Source organism: Parus major, chromosome 6, assembly GCF_001522545.3.
Source record: "Parus major isolate Abel chromosome 6, Parus_major1.1, whole genome shotgun sequence".
Lineage (NCBI taxonomy): Eukaryota > Metazoa > Chordata > Aves > Passeriformes > Paridae > Parus > Parus major.
Genome location: NC_031775.1, coordinates 15,609,736 through 15,632,011, shown reverse-complemented (window position 1 = coordinate 15,632,011; position 22,276 = coordinate 15,609,736). Strand labels below are relative to the sequence as shown.

The following is a 22,276-nucleotide window of genomic DNA, read 5'->3' as shown; positions in this document are numbered from 1 at the left end:
TGTACTTTTTCATGGGTAGGAAAAAGGGCTACTCCTGTTTTCCCCTCTACCCTTTCCGATTCCCCTGCCCAAAGGCATAGGCGGCATTGTTTTCTTAGGGAAAACATACGAAAAGGCGGCTAAATTATTTCTGCACCTTACTAACAATCCCGACTGAGCTGCCAACCAGGTTCCCATCTCCATTTTGCCCGAGAGTGCAGCCGGAGTTGGCAGCAGCTCTTGCGGGGAGCGATGCTCTGCCCCTGCCCACGGACACGGCAACACCCGGGTCTGACGGGCTCTTCCAGGGGGCGCGGAGCCCGGTCCAGCGGGAATTCCCGCCGTGACAGCCAGGTGGGTCAGTTATCCCGGGTCAGTTATCCCGGGTCTGTTATCCCGGGCCAGTTATCCCGGGCCGTGCGGGGGCCCAAGAGCGCGGCCAGGCCGAGCGGAGAGCGCTCAGCGCCGCGGACACACAGCGTTGTTTTTTCACTTCGGGCGCGCAGATGACGCAACAACGCCCCTAAAATAACTTTGCGTCCCCTTTTCCCTGAGTTTTGTCTCCCCTGCTCGGAAACTGCCGCGGCCTGTGCGGCCCCCTCGCTCTCCGGCGGGGTCAGAGCTCCCCCTCCGGAGGCACCACGGCCTCGCCGCTCCCCGGCACCGCTCCCGCTGCCCTGGCCGGGTCCCTCTCCGGGGGACGCCAGGAAGGAAGCGCCGGGGCGCTGCCTCCTGTCCCGGCAGGGGCGCTCGGCTGCCGCCGGGCTGCACGCAGGTACCGGCCGCGGGAGGGACGGGCCGCCCGGTGGCTTCCAGGCGGGGCCTGGCGGGGGGTGGCGGAGCCGGGACCCGGTGTAGCCTCCCCCGCGGGTGCTCGGCGCTGCGGGCGGGCGGAGGGAAGGCGGCGGGCGGCGCCGGGCGGCCGCACCGCATGCGCAGGAGGGCAGGTGTCGCCGGTAGCCGAGGAGCCGCCGGCAGCATCGCGGCAGCCCCGCGTCCTCATGGTGCTGTGTCAGGGAGGAGAGGGCGACGCTGCTCCGGCAGCGAGCGGGCAGGAGCCGGAGGTGCCGCCGGGCCAGGAGAACGGGCCGGGGACGGTGCAGCCGTGCCTGCCGGCGCCCGGCGTCGAGGCTGCGGGCGCCGAGGAGCGCCGCGCTTGTGGCTGCTGCTCGGGCATGTCCTGGCCCTTCTGCTGCGAGGCACCCGGTGAGCAGGGGGAGTCCGGCAGGCGGGGCAGGGGGGCAGCGTCGTCTCGGCTGGACTGTCCGCTCTCGGGGTGACATTGCCGGGCCGCGGGGGAAGAAGAAGCGGCCCGAGGGCACCGGGCCGTCCGCACGTGGCAGCGGGGCGGGGAGCGGGCTCGGGCGGCTGCAGAGGGCGCCCGGCATCGGTGCCCGCCCCGCCGCCGGCAGGAGCCGCCTCGCCGCTTCCGAGCCGTCCCTGGAGGCGGCGGCTCGCACCTGGTGTCCTCGGGCCACCTGCGAGCGGGCTCGGCCTCGCCCTCTTCCTCCCGCTCCTCTTGACCGGGCAAGCCGGCCCCGGTGGAGGAATCAGCGGGCCTCCGTGAGCCTGTACCCTGTGCCTGAGTGCCGAGCGCGGCTCGGGCCCGGTGCCCGCTGCCCCCCACGCCCCGGGAGCGGGCAGAGGCCCCGGAGCGTCCACCCCCACGGCCGGGCGGCTCTGTCTCCTTTAGAGAGCCTCGGGAGCGATTATTCTTGAGGAAAACAGTACTTCCTGTTTTTAAAGTTTTAAAGTAAGACTTGACAGGGTGGGTAAATAGAGGTGCCTTCTGCCTGTCTGAGCTTTTGGCACTGTAAATGCGTTTGAGAGTGCACTTAAGTTAGACCACGTACTTGGGACTGTGACTTCTAGGGCAATTCTTACATTGCTTTAGTCTGAGTGTAATTGTTTTGTCCTAACTTGAGTCACTTCTTGATTATTTTCAATTGATAAAGCCACAAATGTATTGTGAGATAGGGAACACGTGGGTTTTAAATGGAGTTATCTTAGAACATAAATGCTATCTTAAAATAATTTCTGAAGTTATCTTTAGTACTATTTTTTTTTAACTATTTCACTGAAAATGTGTTTGTCATTAAATTGACTGTAATTGACTTTGCAGCCGAAAATAGATTTGTTGGTGAGCTGTAGAGAGGCCAGAGTTCTTCACCACTGAAATTCACATGAGTGGCACTTCTAAAACAAAGCTTGGGAGGAAAAGCTCAGTGTTTGAAATCCTGAGAAACTTTAATTAATTAACCAGTAAGAGTACTTTGGTTTTGGGTTGCCTGTCTAGCAAAATTGACTGAGTCTATGACTGAAGACTATGAATCATGCCTAGATCTTGTCTGCGTGACCATGATTAGTTCCAGTGCAGGCTCTTGTGCTCCTGGCACTTTACAGGAGTCAAAGAGAGCTCTTTTGCTTTTTATAATGTGGAGACTCTTCTGCCTTTCCTGAAGGTCTGGGAGAATCATCCTCTTGCTGAACATCTTTCCTATAGCCAGCACTCTTCTGCTTCTGCTGCTGTTCCTGAGATGTTTGTATGTGAGAAGTATGATTTTCTTCATTGCTTGCATTTTGCAGGTGTAAAAGCTGTTTGGAACAAAGTACAGCACTAAAACCACAATTAGAATTTACACCTAAAACAGGGTGCAGTGGGAGGCATTTACCTATCACTTAAAACAGGAGTGGAAAATTGTTTGAAAGCATTACGTGTGGAGATGGCCAGGGAATAAAACTGGAAAACCAAATCTGTAGCCACTCCAAAAAGAGGACTTGAGTACTGCTTAAACCTTCTAATTTTTGGGCTGCTACATTCTTTGAAAGAAGTGTAAGTTCTTGACTGTTTTGATGATGCTAGGCTAGTATTTCAAGGCTTAATATTTTGTGGGGTGGGAATGTTATCTTAACCTAACTTCTCCCTAAAACTTACTTTGAAATAAGTACTGTTCAGAACTGCAGTTCTTGTTTTTGGTGGAAGAACTTGGGCCATTTTATTTTTAAAAGGAAATAAAACACTTTCTCATTGCACTGAGTACGTGTTTTGGCAATTCAGGATGTTGATGGTTTAAATTCTAGTATTACAAGATTCTGAAGATTCTGTTTCTGATGGGCTTGGTATATTGGGTAGCTTACAGAAATTAGTTCCTTCTGATTTATGTTTGCTCCTTACAATCCAAACCTTAGTTCTGGGTGTAAGATCCTTTTTGCTTTAATTTCATTGGTTTTCCATTTCAGCACTTCCTTTATTTAGGTTGGCTTCATTCTGTAATAATCAGAGAAGCTATCATGCCTGAAATAAAAGTTAATAGTTCTGTTTGTGCTGTGTTCATCTGTGAGCCAGCCTGGGTTTGGATTTTCCATTTCAGTTATAGGCCAGTCTGATTCCTCTTGTTTCAGTATTAGAGACTGTTGATTTTGTAGTTCTGTTATGTCACTATGTGGATTAAGGCATTACATAGTTCATGAACATTTTAAAAATCCACTTTGTTTCATAGTTGGTAGATGTCCTAGTCCAGTGTTGCTTGGTGGTAGTTTTTACAGTCAGTTTTATGTAAGAGGCTGTTGTTAAACAGAAATATTTCAAGTGGAAGCTGTAAATCACTTTCAGCTGCAGTGTGGCAGGATTCCTTGAGAAGCAAACCTTTTGCCTACTTCAGGTTGTGGTTGCTGTTGTAAAGCCCTAGGACTGTCAGCCTGCAGTCTCCCCTCCTAGGCAGTGAGATGCAATTTCTCAGCCTGGAGTGCTGATCTCAAGGAGGATCAAAATGGTTTGTGACAAGTTTTGTTAATTTCAAAAAAAAAAACCTCTCAAAACCATACTTAGTTGCTAAGCAACTCGCAGCAGTACCCGGCTGATTGTGTTCTGGAGGATCCATAAGGCTCACAGGCTGCCACACTAATGTGAGATAAAGCACCCTTTTATCAAAACACTGCCTCTGGGACATGGAGTTCTTCTCCTATCTTTAGAGGGAGTCACAGAAGAAAAGGTACTCAACACAGTTCTCTGTCTCACAGTTCTGCCTCTCCTTGCTTTTTTTAATTTATTTTTTTAAATAGTTCAGGGTGGAGAAAATGAGTGGAACGAGGAAGCGTATGTTGTTGAAGAGAGCCTGAGGCAATGAGGAAAACTTGAATAGAAGGACTTTCCCAGGAATAGACTTGGGAAATTTTTAGGAAGGGGAAGTCTGATAAATAAGCATAAGCTAAGGTCTTCATGGAATTATGATAGATATCAGGCCTTTGATATTTTAACATTAGTTACTTAAATTTATTCTGCTTAAAAATGTGTATTTAATGCCTGTTTAAAGAAAATATTTGTATTCTTACAGCAAGATAAAAATGTTATCGGTCTAGTTCAAATTTAGGGTGATTTAGCTGCAAAGTAAACATGAGATATAACAAAAATGATGTTCTGTACACAGATTTTACGTTGTGTATTTGTGAGAAAGGAAATTTAATTTTTGCTAAGAGCCTTACTTAATTAAGCAGCCGATTCCCAAGATAATAGTTTCAGAACCTGACCATGAACTGTTTTGTAGTCTGTTACATTTATTGGTTCCTGGGCAGAATTGTGACTAGTCCCTATAGTAAATCACCTGTACTAGTCTGACACCTACAAGAAGTTAAATCTACTAACTTGTGTAGAACTGTGATGTTTTGTATCCCAGGTATTAGAGTTTATCTCTTACACCCCATTTTAAGGGAAAAAAAGAGGACCAATGATGGTCAGTGAAAAGTATTTTCAAGGTAGGTCTGGTAAATACATGTAATACTTGCATTTGTTTCTTTGGTTCCCCTGTTCTCCATCACAAAAATCACTACAGATACATGGAGCACTGCAGTGTGTGGACCTCCCTGATGAGAGAAGTCTTCTAATAGATCCTTATTAACTGTAGTTTATCTGTTGCAGGGACAAAGAAGAAAGCTGCGTGCCCAGGACTTGGTCTGTTTTATACCATACTGTCTGCCTTCCTTTTCTCAGTGGCCTCTTTATTTCTTAAAAAAATAGAAGATGTACATTCAGTGGAAGTGAGTGCATTTCGATGTGTTTTCCAAATGGCATTTGTTCTTCCTGGTTTAATATACTACAAGTAAGTGTAAAAAATATTTACATTTAAAGCTATTTAATAAAACTAGATCTAGAATTATCACTCACTTAAATATGATTGCAATGTTATTTTAGTTTGAATTTCAGTTGCATAACTTCATTGTTTTAGATTAGTTGATAGTTTTTTGATACAATTCAGAAAAATGAAAATATTTGGCTCCCTGAATGCTAGAGGCTTTTACTAGGATTATTGTATCAAATGCTTTGATTTCCATGAAGGGATGATCTTAAAAAACCAGAAGGTAATTTGTAGATACTCTTGGGTTATTTTGCAAGTTAATCACTAGAAGAACAGGTTCTGGACTTTGAATGTGATTGGGGGTCATAATGGAAATAAACTGATCTGTGATCAGACAGTTAGGAATATTTGGGTATTAAACTCCCTTGTCTAGAAAGGTGTGTACCATGCTTAAATATGTTTGGATGTTAGTCATGAAATAAGCAAGACAGTGACATTAATGTGACATTTCTGTTTTTCAGAACAGGGTTTTTGGGACCAAAAGGTAAAAGAATTTTTCTTTTCTTCCGAGGATTCCTTGGCTCTACTGCAATGGTTCTTCTCTACTACGCTTATCAAGTCATGCCATTAGCTGATGCCACTGTTATAACTTTTACCAGTCCTGTTTTTACATCGTTGCTGGCATGGATCTTTCTCAAAGAGAAATACAGCCTTTGGGATCTTCTGTTTACTCTCTTTGCAATCACTGGAGTGATTCTTATTGCCAGACCACCATTTCTGTTTGGCTCACGTGTTGCGGGGATTGAAGGAAGTTACTCGGACCACCTTAAAGGAACTATAGCAGCAATTGCAAGCACGTTATCAGCAGCTTCAACTATTGTTATACTAAGGAAGGTGGGAAAATCTGTGCATTATTTCTTGTCAATTTGGTATTACGCAGTCATCGGATTAATTGGATGTGTTATAGCATTGTTTGTTTTGAATGAATGGCGTTTACCACACTGTGGTAGAGACAGGGTTTTTCTAATATTAATAGGCTTGTTAGGGTTGGGGGGTCAGATATTTCTCACAAAAGCATTACAGATAGAGAAAGCTGGACCTGTATCAATAATGAAAACAATGGATGTGGTGTTTGCTTTTATTTTACAAGTTCTTTTTCTCAATCATCTGCCAACTTGGTGGACTGTGGGTGGTGCCCTTTGTGTAGTAGCCAGTAGTTCTGGAACTGCCATTCGAAAGTGGAGACATAGTGTGAAAAAAGCAAAACGGGGAAATCTAACAATATTGACACTATATTACAGAAACAAGCAACCTTGAAAGATATATAAGTACAATATTTATTTATATTTATTTTAAACATCCCATTTACCAGATTGTAGTACCAATTTATATCTAATAAAATAAGTTGACTTTTTTTTTCACCAAAATTTAAGATGTTTTAGGAGCTGATGAGGTATATACTTTCCTTTCTTACATTTAGGTGTGCTAATATGGGCAGTAGAAAGATACTTAAATATTTTTGCTTCCTTTCAAAAGTGGTCAATATGTATTTTCCTAAAGTTCCTGACTCTCCATTTAGACTCTTCCTTTATTTTTCAGAGCAGTGGAAATAAATCTCCCAGACTTAATACTATTCTGTGCTTGATTACCACAGGTATTGCAGTACAAAAGTTAGAAGGGAATGAAGAGTTGATAATCCTTAAACAACCAGCTTTTATAGAACAGATAAAGATTGTACTTCTATAACCATTCTAATTATTATTTTGCACAAAACAGATGCTAAATGAGGATGTAATTTTAATTTGGATTCTAAAAGAACAAAAGCAATTTCATTTTTCCAAGTGATGTAAAGAGAAAATTAACTTGTGAAAATTACCTATCAGCTTTGCTTTTTTAAGAAAAGAATTTTAAGTGTTTGCACTTAATTCACAGATATAGTGAAACAACCTAATGACTTTCTTTTTTTTTGTTTTTTCAAAAGTGATTTTCCCTATAAACATGTCTTTAGTTTTGTAAGACTGCAGTCTCAGTGATGAGAGACAACAGTTAATTCTATGCCATGCATAAATTAGCCCTTTCTTCTGGTATGGAATGCTGTGCTGTAGCTGCACTTTTCTTTACTCTATGCAAAAGATTATATTTTTTAGGTATTTAATATAGGTTATATTTAATGCTGCTTATGACCCTTTTTAGATTCTTCTATACAAAAGTCCTTTATGAGACCAGGTTTGAGTCTCCTTTGCCTACATAAACTTAGGAGGATTTACATTAAGCTTTTGACTGTTTTCTTATGAGTGTACAAGAGTGCAATGTAATTGCAGTTCCACAGAAAATGCAGGTTGGCCAAGGTCATACAGAGATTCTACTGAAGAGGTTTGAGGAAAGCTTGGTGGAAGGGTGATGCTATGCATACACATCTCATCCAGGCATCCACACTGCATCAGAGAGTGCTGATGGGCAACTTCAGTCCCACTTCTCATGCTGGCCCTTTTGTGTCTGTATTTATCACTTCTCTTACACATCTTCTCACTTTGTAGGCAACAAATACTAAAGAAAAATACTTTTATTACTGATCTTGGTGTCCTTCACATTTTAGGAGGAATAAATGTTTAGTATCAGAAAGTGGGATTTTCCTAAGTTGAACATTACATACTTTTGGGTCTTGTCTCAGTAAAGTTCAAAGAAAATTTTAACTTGAATCTTTATTTGGTTCTTTGTATCTTGAGGGGGTTTTCACTTCCTTGCTCTAGTGTTTTTCTAAAAGAGAATGCTGTGTTCTGTACACTTGATAGATGTTTCTTTCTAAATCACTAAAGGTGGTGGACATTTTCTTATTTTGATTTATTGATGTCTGGTCACACGTCTTTTCTTTTGTCAATAAGCATTTTGTCCAGAATGATCCTGTGACAGTATCAAAAGCTCTGCTGAAGTCCAGAAAGATTACATACAGGCTTTCCTAGATTGACTAGGTGGGCTACCCTGTAGTAGAAGGAAATCAGGTTTGACAATCAAGGCTTAAATTCATAAAGCCTTGCTGGCTGGGACCAATGATTGAGTTGTCCTCCAGGTGTTTTTCATTACCTCACAGGAAAACCTTTTCCATGTACCTGGATATGAGGAGCTGTCTTTGTCCAAGTTTCTGTAGGTAAAACCTGTACCCTGAACCTGGCTGTGTTTATGGATATTAGAAGATTCCACTTAAGTGGTAGAATCGGTTCCTGCTCTGAGCTGTCCTCTGCTTTTCCTGAATGCTGAAGCTCAGCTACTGCTGACAAGGTCAGGAAACTGCTTTACTATCTCTTAAAAGCCTCACATAACAATAAAATTCCAGTTTGGCACCCTTTTTGCTTAATACTTGAAACTGAACTGGGATTGTTTTTCTGCTGCTTCACCATCACTGCTGTTGAGCAACAGCTTTCAGGGGAGGGAAGGAAAACCGACTTCATTTTTTACTGCTTCACTTCATGTGTAATATGCATGTGTTCAAATTGCCACTTACAAAGGTGTGGTTCCAAAGCAGTTCAGATTGATGCAAACTTGGATTGTCAGCTAGCCCTGCTCTCTCCTCTTGGCTCAGTGCTTATGTGGTTATGTGATGAGCTACCCCTGGGAGCTGATCCAGTACATATCTTTTTAGTAAGGTTGTTGGAGAGGGCAAAACCAGAGTAGCCTAAACTTGATGACAGTATAAAAACATTAGGAAATAGAATTAGGTAATAGTTTAAATTACAGCATAAGAATGCTGCTTTGTCACTACAGAATAAAGATTATGTGGAAGCTTACATTAAAAAACATCTTTAGTTTGGATGATTTCAATGAATCTTGTTTACACCTAGTAGAGAAGAACAGATTACTGAAGAAAGGATTGTTTTCTTGCCCTTAACACATACATAAATGTAGAAAATATGCTACATGGCCAGAAATCAACATCTAGGTAGAGTGATTTGTAATTTTTTGTCTCAAGTTCTAGCAGAAACTTGCAATATATTTCTTGTGCCAAAACCCCCAGATGATTGTTTTTTTTTTCTTTGTTAAACATACAGGGTTTCCTTATGGCTTCATCTGCTTATTTCCTCTTGCTGTTCTTAAACCTTGCTAAATATTTAAGTTGTTAAAATAATAGTCTAAACTACATCCTATGTTGGAGGATGTATGTTTTGAAACATTGTTTTGATTTTGATCAATCTTTTATGGAACTGTTTAACTGGAATGAGAACGAAGAACTTGCCTAAGGCTTCTCTATTTGTAAAGCATGACAAGGTGGTTTCTGTAATTGGTTTCTCTGGATGATGCTGGGAAGGAAAGACATTTAAGCTTTAAGTTCTTCAACAACCTCAATTTTAAAATTTTTCTTCCTTTCAAATACAGACTCAAAACCTAAATATTAGTTGCAAGCTTTAAAGATAATGAAACTACAAAAATGTGGATACCATGAAATGCTGGGATCTTTAAACTGAAAATATTTCTTAAGATTTCTGTTAGGATGGTAAAACTTTTCTTCAAAGCTTAACAGTTTGAAAATCTGAAATGAAACTGGCTGAGCCTTCATTCTTTGAGACTCTGATCTTTTTTAGCTTTTTAATACAGCAAGTTCCTCAGGGTCAAAAGTTATTTTTCTGAGCTTTGAGTCAGAAATATATTGATGTTCATTGTAGTGTCCTGTTGTGATCTTTAAAGTAAAGTTGGATAAATATACTAATAGAAACTCCTTCCTATGTAATATGATGGAATATTTTTGCATTGCAATTGCTTTGTTATAATGTTAAGTTTATCTTGAATTTCAACATATTCACTCAATGTTCTGATTTCAGTGGGTCCTGAATAGAAAGAGTAATAACTAATTACTGGTTATTTTGCACAGAAACATAGGGATAAAAAGATTTAATTGTTACTGATGCATCATAAGTTGGGTTCCTATGTTCTTTACTATGCAAGACACTGTAATTGCTGGTAGTCTTCAGTGAGAATTTGCAGCCTTAAAGCCTTATGTACCTGACTCTTTCTAGAGAAAGCTGATGGCTTTGTATTGTCACTGTGCAGCAGCAAATTTCTTTCAGGTTAAGTTGGTTGTTTAAAGTATGCTCTAAAAGCCCTTTAAATAAGGGTGTTTAAATACGTCTACACCAAGAATTTGACAAGCTCATTGTGTAGATAAGAGTGGTCTATATAACTAAAATGGATTCCTGGCATTTGTCTAACACCAGGCATGAAGTAACCTCAGCATAACAGCCTTGGTGATATTACTAGTTAACTGTGTAATTTTTATTCTGAAAACAGATTCCCAGTTCCAAAATATGGTCCAAGATGGTGCTTCCTGTAATTAATAATAACAAAATGGATCGTACTTCCCTTGATCATAGTTTAAAATAAACAACTACTCCCATGGTATTTTCTCTTCCTTGAGCTCTTAAGAGCTGTTGGAAGGTTTATTTCTAGGGAGGCAGCCTCTTTAGAAGTTATTTCCTTGCTAACTAGCAGTAGTTACCCAGGAAGAGTCTGTTTTTTAGTTCTCTAACCATGACTGCCATGGTAGGCTCATCTGTGCATCACCTCACAAGGGTAATAAAAACATTGTCTCTGTCGCTGCATGGGTTCAGTGTTGGCACTGCTGACAGCAGATGTGGACACTGGCTTCAGCAGGACATTGCAGCTACCAGCAGAATGTTTTTGGGGTCATAACTGCCTGTCCATCCAAAGAAAAGTTGTGGCTTTATGTTCCTGCAGATGCAGGTGACTTCAGGGGGGAACACACATAGAGTTCTATGGTGATAACTTCTGTATATCAGGATAAGTAATTTCCTATGTTGTGTGAATTACTGTTTGACAAAAAGGGGGTAAAAATACCCTCAGCATTAATTAAAGGATTTTTGCTATGTCCTATATATTGTTAAATATATGTTTAATTATATGTTTTGTAGAAGTTACTGGCTTTGTTATGTAGTAGTATATTTTTATAGACAATTCTTATATATTGAAATGTTAAGAATATTTTCATAAGAGATTTATATTTCTCATTGCTAATAAAATGATCCTGAAGAATTAATCTCTTGTTTTGCTTTGATTAGTGGAATATAACTGAATGCATTCATTGTAAAACTTTATGAAAGAACTGTTAATCAAACAGCCCCTGGTAAACACCAATATAGACTTCAAATTCTGCTAATATCATGCTGCATCACTTTTTATGCCTTGCAACAAGCTAGTGACAAAATAAAGCTTCATCAACTTCCATACATTATTTTTCTTAACTGGAAACACTGTAGCATTGATAAATCAGTAAACTTTCCCGTGTCCAAGTGGCAGTCTGTGGATTTTTTTGTTCTGTTTTGTTACTATACATCATGACTGGAATTCAACTCTTGTCCCACTTGTCACAAGGTGACATCCTTGTGCTTCCCATTATCTAGTGTGTTAATAATTAATTTTTCACCAAAGAGGAAAAAATTCATATTTGCTAAGTATTACAGAAAGATTGCTAATTTTTCTTATCCTTGCAGCAATGCTGCTTCCTACAGTGTTGTCAATTCTTGTAAGAGCAGAAGATAACAGAAGTGGACTTCTCAAGCACAAGCTTGAGAGCGTTGAGAGGAGGTGACAGATCTTTCTTTCTGGGTATAACTTAGGGAAAAATAGATGAGGGACTAAAAGTTACATGGTGGGGAATTACTGGCGGTGTTGGCCTGTCTATATCCAGCATTCTCATCACTTTGTATGCTCAAAAATCAACTCATTGTAGGAGAACTTGTCACTGTTTGTTTCACATGCTTTACAGTAAAGGAAAAGCAAGGTACTTCCAAGAGATCTAACTGTGCCAGGCATAGGCAAGGGAAGATTATTTGTGAAAGAAACTTTGCCGCTTTCTCTTGGCAGTTCTGTGTGTTCTTTGGAACAGCTAATCTAATAGATAGAAATTTAAGCTTTGAGGGAAGGGGGGGGAAAAAGAGCTTTTTGAATAGTATTAAAATCTTTATTTAGAAATAATTAGTGATATAGCATAAGAGAGAAAGGCTATTACTAGAAAATAAAACTCTTGAAACAAAATTACAGAAGTATGCTATTCACCCACACACAAAAAAAACCCAACAAAAAAAACAACAAAAAAAATCCAACAAAAACCCCACAAAAACACACAACAAAAAGAGAACACAACCAAAACCCAACAAATAAAACCCCAAAAAACCCAAAAAAACAAACAAAACTCAGAAGAAAAAGAGATCAAAGGATTTAAAGTTAAAAAGTATTCCCGTTACTAGAAAACAAACTTCACTGAAGTTGCAAGATACTTATGAACACTGCACTTTATTGATTTGACAGTGTTCTTATGGTCCTGAGCACAGGAAGTAGTACATGAGTTAACATATGCAGATGAACTCTTCAAATAGTTTTCAGCTGATTGTCCTTCAATTAGCTTTTGTGGAATTCTGTTTTCTGACACTACTGAATATAGTTCATACATTATCCTGTCAAGGAGCAATGAATTCTAGAAAGGATAACAAACTGATTTGCCAGCTGAGTTTATATGCTGAGCAAAGGGAAAAAGAGATCTGAGCATACTTGCAATGCTGGAATGAAGTGTTTTTGGGGTCTGTATGAAAGAGGTGGAAAGAAAACTCATGTTTTTCTAGCCAGCGAGTTAAGTTCATTTTCCCTCTGTAGTGTGACTGCTCTGTCAGCAGGTGGGGCTGTCTTTCTTAATTTGTTTTAGGGCGTAAGATTAAATCGTTTTAAAAATCCAAATCCACAGATCTAGGCGTTAGAAGTTTCAGTACAATGATGTACTCAGTGCAAATATTAAGCAGGATTCCAAATGCAATTGAAGCATTGTATTGACTACACAGAATACTGCTTAGCAGTATTGAATAATTTCTAAAATTCTTAAACTCTTTTCTCTGATGTTTTAAACTGTATCTTGCACCTCCCCAGAGCAAAAGATTCTAGGTGGTGCTGGAGGACTTCAGCAAGTCTCTCTCTGCAATTCTAGGGAGCAAGGAGAGAGGGTCTGCTACCTTGATGTGAACATCAGTGAGCTGGTAGGGATCTTTTAATGAGATTGGACATTTTACCAATAATGATGGTACTGGGTATGATGCAGTCTAGGTATGTAGCATATGTCCTAAACATTTTTACTATTAAATAAATAAATTTAAAAGGGAGGGATAACATCTTTACTGTACAAATTCTTTGTGGCAAGTTGTGGTGGGCTAAGATGAATTTAGGCTACTTGTTCTAATGTTCCACAGAAACAGAGCACATATGCTGTCTGAGCAGTTGACCTTGTTGCTCTCTTTCTCCTGTTTGGCTGGGGGACTTAAAAATATTTCTGTTCCACTCTTAATTTTTATTTTGGAACTGGGGTGAGACCCCTGCATAGTACTTGAGCAGGTTGTTGGTGCAGGTGCTGAGGCAGGGAGGCCTTACACATCATCTAGTACCTCATCCCCAGGCGCTACTACCAAATATTTCCAATGCCAGGGTTTCCCAGAAACTGCTGCTCTGGGCTATGGACAGGAGCAGGTGTTCTGCAAGAGCCTCTTCAGGCAGAGCAGATGATTAAATAAGGAAGCTGTACAAGCTTTTGAGCATAGGTGCACCATACTGTGCACAAAGCCTGGTAGACTGGGAAAGGTTGTACCAACTTAAATTAAGGGAGAGAAATACTAGAAAGGGAGTAGGTGTCATGGCTAAGTACTACAGAGAGCTAGAAAAGAATACTTGTCAACATGTTTTCCATCGGAAGGTTGGCTGGAGTATTTTTTGCTGGTGTTAACTGGCACTGTTAGGTGTTGTTCTACTTCATAGCAAGTACTGGACAGTTTTTCAGAAGCTGAGTAATGTTAGAGAAGAGAAAAACCTTTTTAATATTATTTGGAAAGGCTACGTGGCAAATCCATTTTATTTTATAAAAATACAGTGCACTGTGAATCAGATATTATTTACTTTCTTGTTTTCCAATTACTACTTTATTACATAAAACAAATATTCCTTTATAGTACCATAAAAATGGTTCAGTCATTATTGAGTTTTGATCAGGAAGTGAAGGAAAAAGCTGTTTGCTTTTAAAAAGTAAACCTGATTCTATTGGTTTTTTTTCACTTTGCCAGAATTATTTCATGTCAATCCATGCTTTGTAAAAGATGTGTGTTGAATTTCTTCAATAAACATCATCTTTATATTCTGTGAATCAGACCCTATGTTCTGCTATTTGTAGTAATGTGTGTAGGGAGTCCATATGAGAACACTTAGGTGATGTTCTTTATTCTTGCTGTATGACAAAGCATTTTTTTCATTATTAAAAATGGAGAGTGATAACAAAATACTACAATCTGAAATCTCTCATGGGAGAGCTGCAAGTTGCAAGACAGCCTTTTCTTCCCCAGAAGACTCATTTGCTTATGTGATTTATCTCCCTTTTCTGCTTTACCTGCCAGAACCATGTAGCTGTATTTCCTTTGCAGTTTGTTACTTAATTTGCAAAAAAAGGTGGCTAATTTCAATTTCTGATGTTATCAGCATAGCTGTGTGTTGTTTTTTCAAGGAAGGAAGGAAAGTGTGAAATACACACATATACATGAATTAAGACAAGCTATAAGATTTACAGATTAACCATATTTTTTGCATCAAGAAGACTTGTAGATTTTAATTTCAATGTCTATCATAAATCATCTTGACACAGCTTTACAGAATGGTCTCTTGTATCTCTTATTTTCTTAGGAGGGGGAGGAAAGAGGGAGAAAAAGGAAAGGAAAAGTCTGGGGGAAAATCTTTGTTCTTTCACTGTCAAGTTCTCTGTAGCAAAGCTGTCCCACTGAAGCCTGTCTGTGTGATTGGGTACAGATTTAAGGAAGGGAAGGAACAGTTTGTTCTCTGCTGATTATATAAGAATACCCTTGACAGCATGTTGCTTGCTTCAGATTACAGCCCGTATCCCATTATTAGCATGGAAAAAAATAGGAAAACTAGAGTTATAACCACATTTCTATTTCTTTACTATGCCTTTTTTTAAACCTGGAAACCTTGGGCTTAAGGTGATGGACTCTATTTTAGCCTGTAGCACTCTAGATGTCAGTTTTGATCAAGAAACTTAAATATTGTTTTCCTCAAGAAAAATGTATTTTCCAGCTTGATTCTGCTCTTTTAAATTTTCTGGAGGATTCTGTTCTTTCCAAATTCTCTGATGCCCACAGATATTTTTGTAGCATGTTTTTCTAATTTGCCTTTTGTCTCCTTAGATATTTAGAACTTAATTTCAGGACTGAAAGCATTTTTGCAGTCTTTACAGATTTTTTTTTTGTGACAAGACAGATTTCCTCTTTCATATGCACATTTGGAAATATGTTCCAGGTGGGTAATTAATGAAAAAGCATTCCTGACATTTCATTTCTCCCATTTGAGCATTTTTAAAGCATTAGGAACTTCTAGACAGAAGCACAAAGGGTTACACTGCACTTTTAAAAATTGCAGCCTAGATTTCTTTCTCTGGAGCTTAATGGGTATGTTTAGGCCTCTATATTTTTATATAGATTATTACCATGCATACAACATACAATTTGCTGTAAAGAGCAGCAGCTACCTTCAGTTGTGCTTACACACTCATCTCTCAGGTGGAATCAATGGGAGCTATTATGGTTGTACTCTCAGGGGGACAGGAATACTGGGTGTGCAGTAAGGGTGGATCAGAAAAGGGAATACAGCCCCACAGATCCATCAGGACACTGCAAAACTCTAATCCTGCATATGGTGAAGATTAATGTGGTTTGAGGTCATCTTGTGCTTTCTGTCCCCTCAAATGCTGCCATCAATGATCTGTTCACTGGAAAGCCAATCACATTTACAATACACTGGCAACTGAGAAACTTGAAACCAGGAGATACCAACACTGAACTGTCTTCAGAAATCCTAGAAATTTGTTTTGGACAAAACAAATTTATGAACATGTTTCCATACCAGGTCCATTTGATTCTTTAGCAGCAGTTTTTCTGTCATGATCTTCTTGGTAACGTTTCTGCACATGATTTTAGGTCATTAGTTTAGAATTTGGTGATGCTTATGTGCAGTTTTATTATTTAATTTTTTCCTTTAAGTAGCAATTTTGCTTTTATGACTTTCATGATAATTTCAGGTGTACTTTTATTGGTATGTTATCACGCTTTGAAGAATTTTTGACTAGATTGTCTGGGATTTTCAGTATTAAATGCTCATAACCACATGTATTTATTTTCTTAGCCCTAGAATATATATGACTCCAAGTTGTAATTAGTGACTCCGTGTTGAACTGTACCAACATGTCTATAAAACACAGCATATGGATATCTTGATGAAAGGAAATTGGGAGATGCTGCTTTTATAAACCTGAAAGCTGCAGAGCAGATGTGGAAGGAATTACTGCAAAGAATCTCAACTGGCATATAAAACAGAAGCAGAAGTTTATTTTGGTTTTATTATAAAAGAAAAAACATTTTACTAAAGCTCTGTTGTATTTAAGGTTACATAAAATTGTGTTGTTCAGTACTAGCTGTGAAACTATGTGCACTGATGTGACAATGGAACAAGGCAATTTTTTTTCCTTTAAATATTTAGTACTAGAACTTTCAATTTACAGTAAATTTAATATTTTTCTTTTTTGGGGAGAAGACTGTAATAGATACTGCAAATTTAATATCCTTTTTTTAATTTCATGAGCAAAGAACAAAATAGTGATTACCCTTTTTGCAGTCTGATTGTCTGGCTTCTTCTGTGGAAAGTTCTGGTCATAAATGCTCATTTCTGAAGAACCATTAACCACAAGCATTCCCATGCTCTCATATTTTCAACACCTAATCAGTCAGCCTTTGTAGAAAACACTAGATTATTATTTACTTACCTATTATAGATTTCAGAAAAACATTGATGTGCTTACCAGGCTAAAACAGGGGTGCTGTTACAATGCTAAAAGATTTTACTCGCTTTATTTTTCTTTTCAATTATTCTGTTAATATAATGCTACATTAAAACTGAAGTGAATTATATTACACAGTGAAAATACTACAAGATTTTGAGTTACACTTTTTATGTAGAGGGTATTTGGAATCACCCAACATGAAGTACCTTAACACTAAGAAGAGAAAAATACTAACATACTGGGTAATTACATGTTTTCTAGTATGATTCCCACTGTGTTGACACCCATACTTTCTGGTTCTTGAATTTGGTCAAATGTGTACTATGGCAGGTTGCCAGTAAAGAAACTGAATGGGGTTAATATTAAATTAACCTGTAGACTGGTTGTTGTTTAGACATGAGCATTAAAGACAATACAGATTTCATAATTTATTACATGAATAACTCATTGTCTTGACTGCTTGTTTAAAGGGATGACAGAGCACAGGCAAGTCAGGAAACGTTGCTTTGCACATGAAGGGAATCTGTGAGTGCAGTGGTAATTTAGTATTCAAACTAAAGACAATCAATGAATAGAATAACTACCTTTATAATAGAAGGCAATAGAAGAACTACCTTTTGGTGAAGCTCCCTTGAAAATGTCAGTCAGGACAAACAAACACCATTAATCGGGTGAACTTCAGCAGTTAATGGCATTAAACAAATACATGTTTTTGTATAAAAGGATACATGTTTTTGTATAAAACAAATACATGTTTTTTTATAAAGCCTGATTTGATAAATCAGGCTTTATTGCTGAGATGCTCAGGACAATACTCCATTCTGGTTGGACCATGTACTTTTATGCGAGAAACAACATGTTTTATCATTATAAATGTATTAGAGATTTTACTGAGTGTTTGGGGAACTTTAAGGCTATATGAAGAAAGTACTAAAGCAGGCTTCTCAATACACTTTCATCATTACTGTATAATTTGATGTGGAATGAAAGTGCTACTTACTTGCCATTTAAAAATCACTAATATTTATTTATATTATTGACCCCCAAATTATCATAGATTAATCAATTAATAGCTATGTATTTTCCATCTTCTGTGTCTTTTAGGGAGAATCAGCAGAAAATTATGGTATAGTATTCAATTTTTTAAAACTTATTAACCTTATTCAATTACTAGTATTAATACATTGTCTTCCATTGTCCCTGAAATGTAATATGAAATAAACAGGAGTTATCATTCCAGTGTTTTGAGGACCTGTATTTTAATGTAGTCTCCAACTTAAAAACCATCATAAAATAATGGCATACTAAAAACATAGCTAAGTTAAACCATGGGAATACAGTCAAGGCATAGAAGTCTTTCTTTGATCTACATCAGGAGCTACTTAATTGAAATATGAAATTTCTCAGACTAAAAATTGTGTAGCCAAAATAACGATTATTCCATATTTACAATTAATTTTCCTCAGCAGAAATGTTCTCTCCTACAGATACTTGAAAAAAGTGTGTGAGCTTTTTTCAAGTTTACTACGAAACCTTTTGTATCTCTTCCAAAGATTAACTGGGGGATGACTTTATTAATTATTTGAAAGTTAAACAGCTGATGTAATTTCCAAAGCTCAATTATTTCAGCTTTTTTTTAACTGCTATTTTTTTTAAAATCTAGCTACATCTTTTTTTTTTTTTTCCTAATTGAAATGTCAGAAAGTCTTTGAGCAAGTGCATTAGACTTTCAGAATTGCCTCCATGACTGCTGATGGTTCTAATAACCAGGCGAAACTGACCTCACATCACACAAAGTAATATTAAGTTTGGAATATAGTTACAAAGCTTCTGGAACATTTGTAGAATAGCAGGTTCATAAGAAACCTCCAGTCTAGAGTTAATAATTTAAAATTTCAGAAATTCAAGTAGTTTATCTTATTTATATATTTATTTATTTTTAATTTATTATTTTGGATCAGTATAGAAGTTGTACTGGTTAGGATTATTTATCTAGCAATCACAAACAGCCTCAAAATAGGTGTCTCAGTGAAATAATTGTATTAAGTGAAAGTGCCTTTCTGTAAGAACTGTTCTCATGGGGCAGAATCCCATTATGACTGAAGAAGGGCTGTGCTTTACAGAGAGCAGAGATGCCCTGACAGAGCAGTCGCCACCCTGCCTCCATGGGCTGTACTTCTGTAGAATGATAATTGGTTTCTTGGAAGCAAGCAATTAATTGCAGATAAAGCCTGTGTGTTTCTTCACAAGAAAACTGCCTATCCATTACTAAATCAATGAAAATGCTGCTGTACTGAAACCATAGTGCAGTTAAGAAAACATTCTCAACCCTTACTTTCATGTGTTTCTAATTTTCTTTTAGAATTTCTGTTTGCATTTGTGCAAGTGTGCGTGCTTTTCTTTAGTCCTAGCTGAAGGGTGAATTTTGGAGCAAAGCCCAAGGAAAAACCTTTTGGCTATTTTGTTTTAAACTAAAAGCATATTTTACGTGTTTTATGTAATTTGTTAAATAAATTATTTGAAAATATTGCTATATAATACCATGATTAAAAAAAAAATATTCCTTTATACATTATACTGCAGGGTTTAGGCAAATGATACATAGTTCAGACTGAGTGCAAAAAAAAGCCAGGTTATTCTTGAGTACTGATGCTACCACTGTACTTTTCTTTTTCCTGATGGAAAAATTGCCCAAGTAAACTCATATTGATTTAGTTTCCCTATCTGTATAATGTGAATAATACTTACCATCTCACAGGAATGTGTGGAATTTAATATTTATGCATCACTTTGAAGTTCATCTCTAAATCAATTCTGTAACCCAAATACCAAAATGCATGGTTGGTAGAAGACTGTGAGACACATCCATATTTTCTGGAAGTGCTGTTTTTTTCTCTACTTATAAATACTGTGTTTGAGCTGGGTGTGTTGTCTTTGTAGATGGTCAAGCCTGATGGAGCAGTGGAGTATAACGTGATGACTAACAGAGAGTTCTCATGAGAACAGGGTAGACACTGATGTACAATGAGGGAGAAAACTGAAGCGTTCTTAAGGCACTCTCTGCTTGGCTGAGAATTTTAAAAAGAAACCATGACCTGTGAGTTAAGTCCAGCAAAAAAATACTTTTTTCATCTGTACAATGCTGAGGTTGCCAGGCAGCTCAAAATTCACTTCTGCAAAACTCAGATGTGGGAGTCCCCCAGAGAAAGTGGAATTCTGGCTGTCTGCAGAGTTCTCCCACCTTGGGAACAAATTTGAAGAAAGGGAGGTGACTTTTTTTGAGAGGAGTCACTTCCATTCTGTGTACAAGCAGGGAGAGATGTCCTGGCTAACAATCCTAACAGCAGCTTTCCAATTTGTCACCAAGGAAATGAGCTTCTTCCCAAGTAGGTCTGCTTGCAGTAACTTTATTACGTATATCTAGACACAATTATTTCTTCATATTCAAATTTTTCTCATCCTCTAATGCTTGGTAGCAGGGATGCAATTTCTGAACTGTTAATTGCATAAATACATTTTATGAAAAGAGCAGTCCTATAGCTTTTTCGATATTCATAATTTCTTGCCTACAGTTTCAGAGAAGCAAATGTCATCCTGGAGAATATGAGACTAATTATTTTGTAGAGAGCATCTCTCAGTGTTGTATCTAACATGTAGCTTTGACAGTGTTCAAAAATCTTACTGTTATTAAATAATTGTCCAGTATCCTGATGAAACAAGAAGTCCTTAAATTACAGGTGAGGAGCTGAATCTCAAGAGTAAAATTCTTAATGCAACAAATTGCTAGAGCTTGTTATTGATCCCTGTTATGCTAAGTTGGCCCACTGATACATGCCTGAAGACATGCCTTTTTGGAAAATCAAGGATATGGTAATTTCTCCAAATTTTCCATTCTGTAAAATGTAACACTTCCTTTTCAGTATAGGATATCTTTTATTGCTGTAATTTTGGAAGTGCAAACACATTGTAAAGGAACAGTTATATGAATTTTCCCCTGGAATAATGTGATAGCAACTTTCCTGCACTCTTTAAAACAAACGGAAAAGCAGAGAGAAACTGGAAAAAGCTTCCATGAAAAGGTTGGTGCTGCCTGTGTGTTTGAAGGATAATTCATTGTCACTATTGTAGAGCTGAAAACCCATTGCACAACTTATGAAGTAACTGACACAAGTTGTAGTGTACACTAGAATATTATTAATTGAATGTACTTTGAGCCAATAGTCAGGCTCTAAATATATGAAAGCACTGGAAAATACACAGATCACACAAAACATTGGAAAAGATTCACTACTCAAATTTCAATTTTTGCAAAATATTGTCTTATGGCATTTTTTTGGACACTATATGCAGTGAATGAAATCCAGGCCACGCTGGAGGCAAAAGGAATGTTAAATTTTCCACAGGACCTGGATTTTATCCAATATGTACTGTATTTCAATATCGAATGATCAATATTACAGACTAATTACCTAAATTAGTTCAGACTGACCATGTCTCGTGTCTCCTAAACAATAAATTATTTAGATGGTATTCTGCTAAAAGGATTAAGGTGCTTTACTGTGGTGGATGTGTTTTCTTCTCTGTTCTAATAATCAGAACCTGTAAGCCATGGAAAGATTCAGAATAGATAATAAATGTAAAGCCAGGAATTAAGTGAATAAATATATATAACACACTATACCTGACCCAATTTGTTTTAAAAATCCAAATAACAACATAAAAACTGTTTGAAAATACGTAACTCACCAGTGGGTAACTTCGCTGGCTTTTTTTATGTATTTGTTGAATACAGAATTTTCTAATAGACTTTCTCCACTGTTATTACTATCTAGACATCAATACTCTTGCATTATGCTCACAAGATAATTATTGCAATAAGGTGACAAGTGTTTGCTCAGGTAACAAAGTAGAACACGTAGAACAAAGTAGAACAGATAGTTCTGATTTTCAAGTGGTAGTATAATGTACATAATATAATGTAAAACGGTACGATGAGTTCCTTGCTTTCAAAGAAAATTAAATAAATGGCCTGTAAGTTTTACAGCCCCACACTGGGACACAATCTCCGCATACCTTTGTTTTGAGAATCGGTGCCCTTCACATAAAAACGTCCTTAACAAACCTGTGTTAGCTATAGCCAATATATAGCTCTCGCCAGTTTAAAAATTGAGAATGGTTCCTTTAAACTGGAACTTTACGAGACTCTTTTCCTTCTTGTACTTCTTATGGAAAAAATCGCAGGCAGAGGTGCCCTGCTGCCTTCACCAAACCGCGTTGTCCGGCAGCGCCGATGAAACCAGGCCGGGTTGCGCTCCCTCCCCAGGCTCCGCGCTGTCCCCGGAGGCGC

General features: G+C 38.4%; 1 protein-coding gene across 1 annotated transcript; it reads left to right on the top strand.

The window, feature by feature from the left end:
- Positions 1-231: 231 nt before the first annotated feature.
- Positions 232-11,336, top strand: SLC35G1 (solute carrier family 35 member G1). Its single transcript, XM_015632460.1, has 4 exons — positions 232-337; positions 535-1,185; positions 4,895-5,075; positions 5,573-11,336. The coding sequence occupies exons 1-4, from the start codon at positions 232-234 to the stop codon at positions 6,366-6,368; spliced, it is 1,734 nt and encodes a 577-aa protein (XP_015487946.1). The 3' UTR covers positions 6,369-11,336.
- Positions 11,337-22,276: the final 10,940 nt, after the last annotated feature.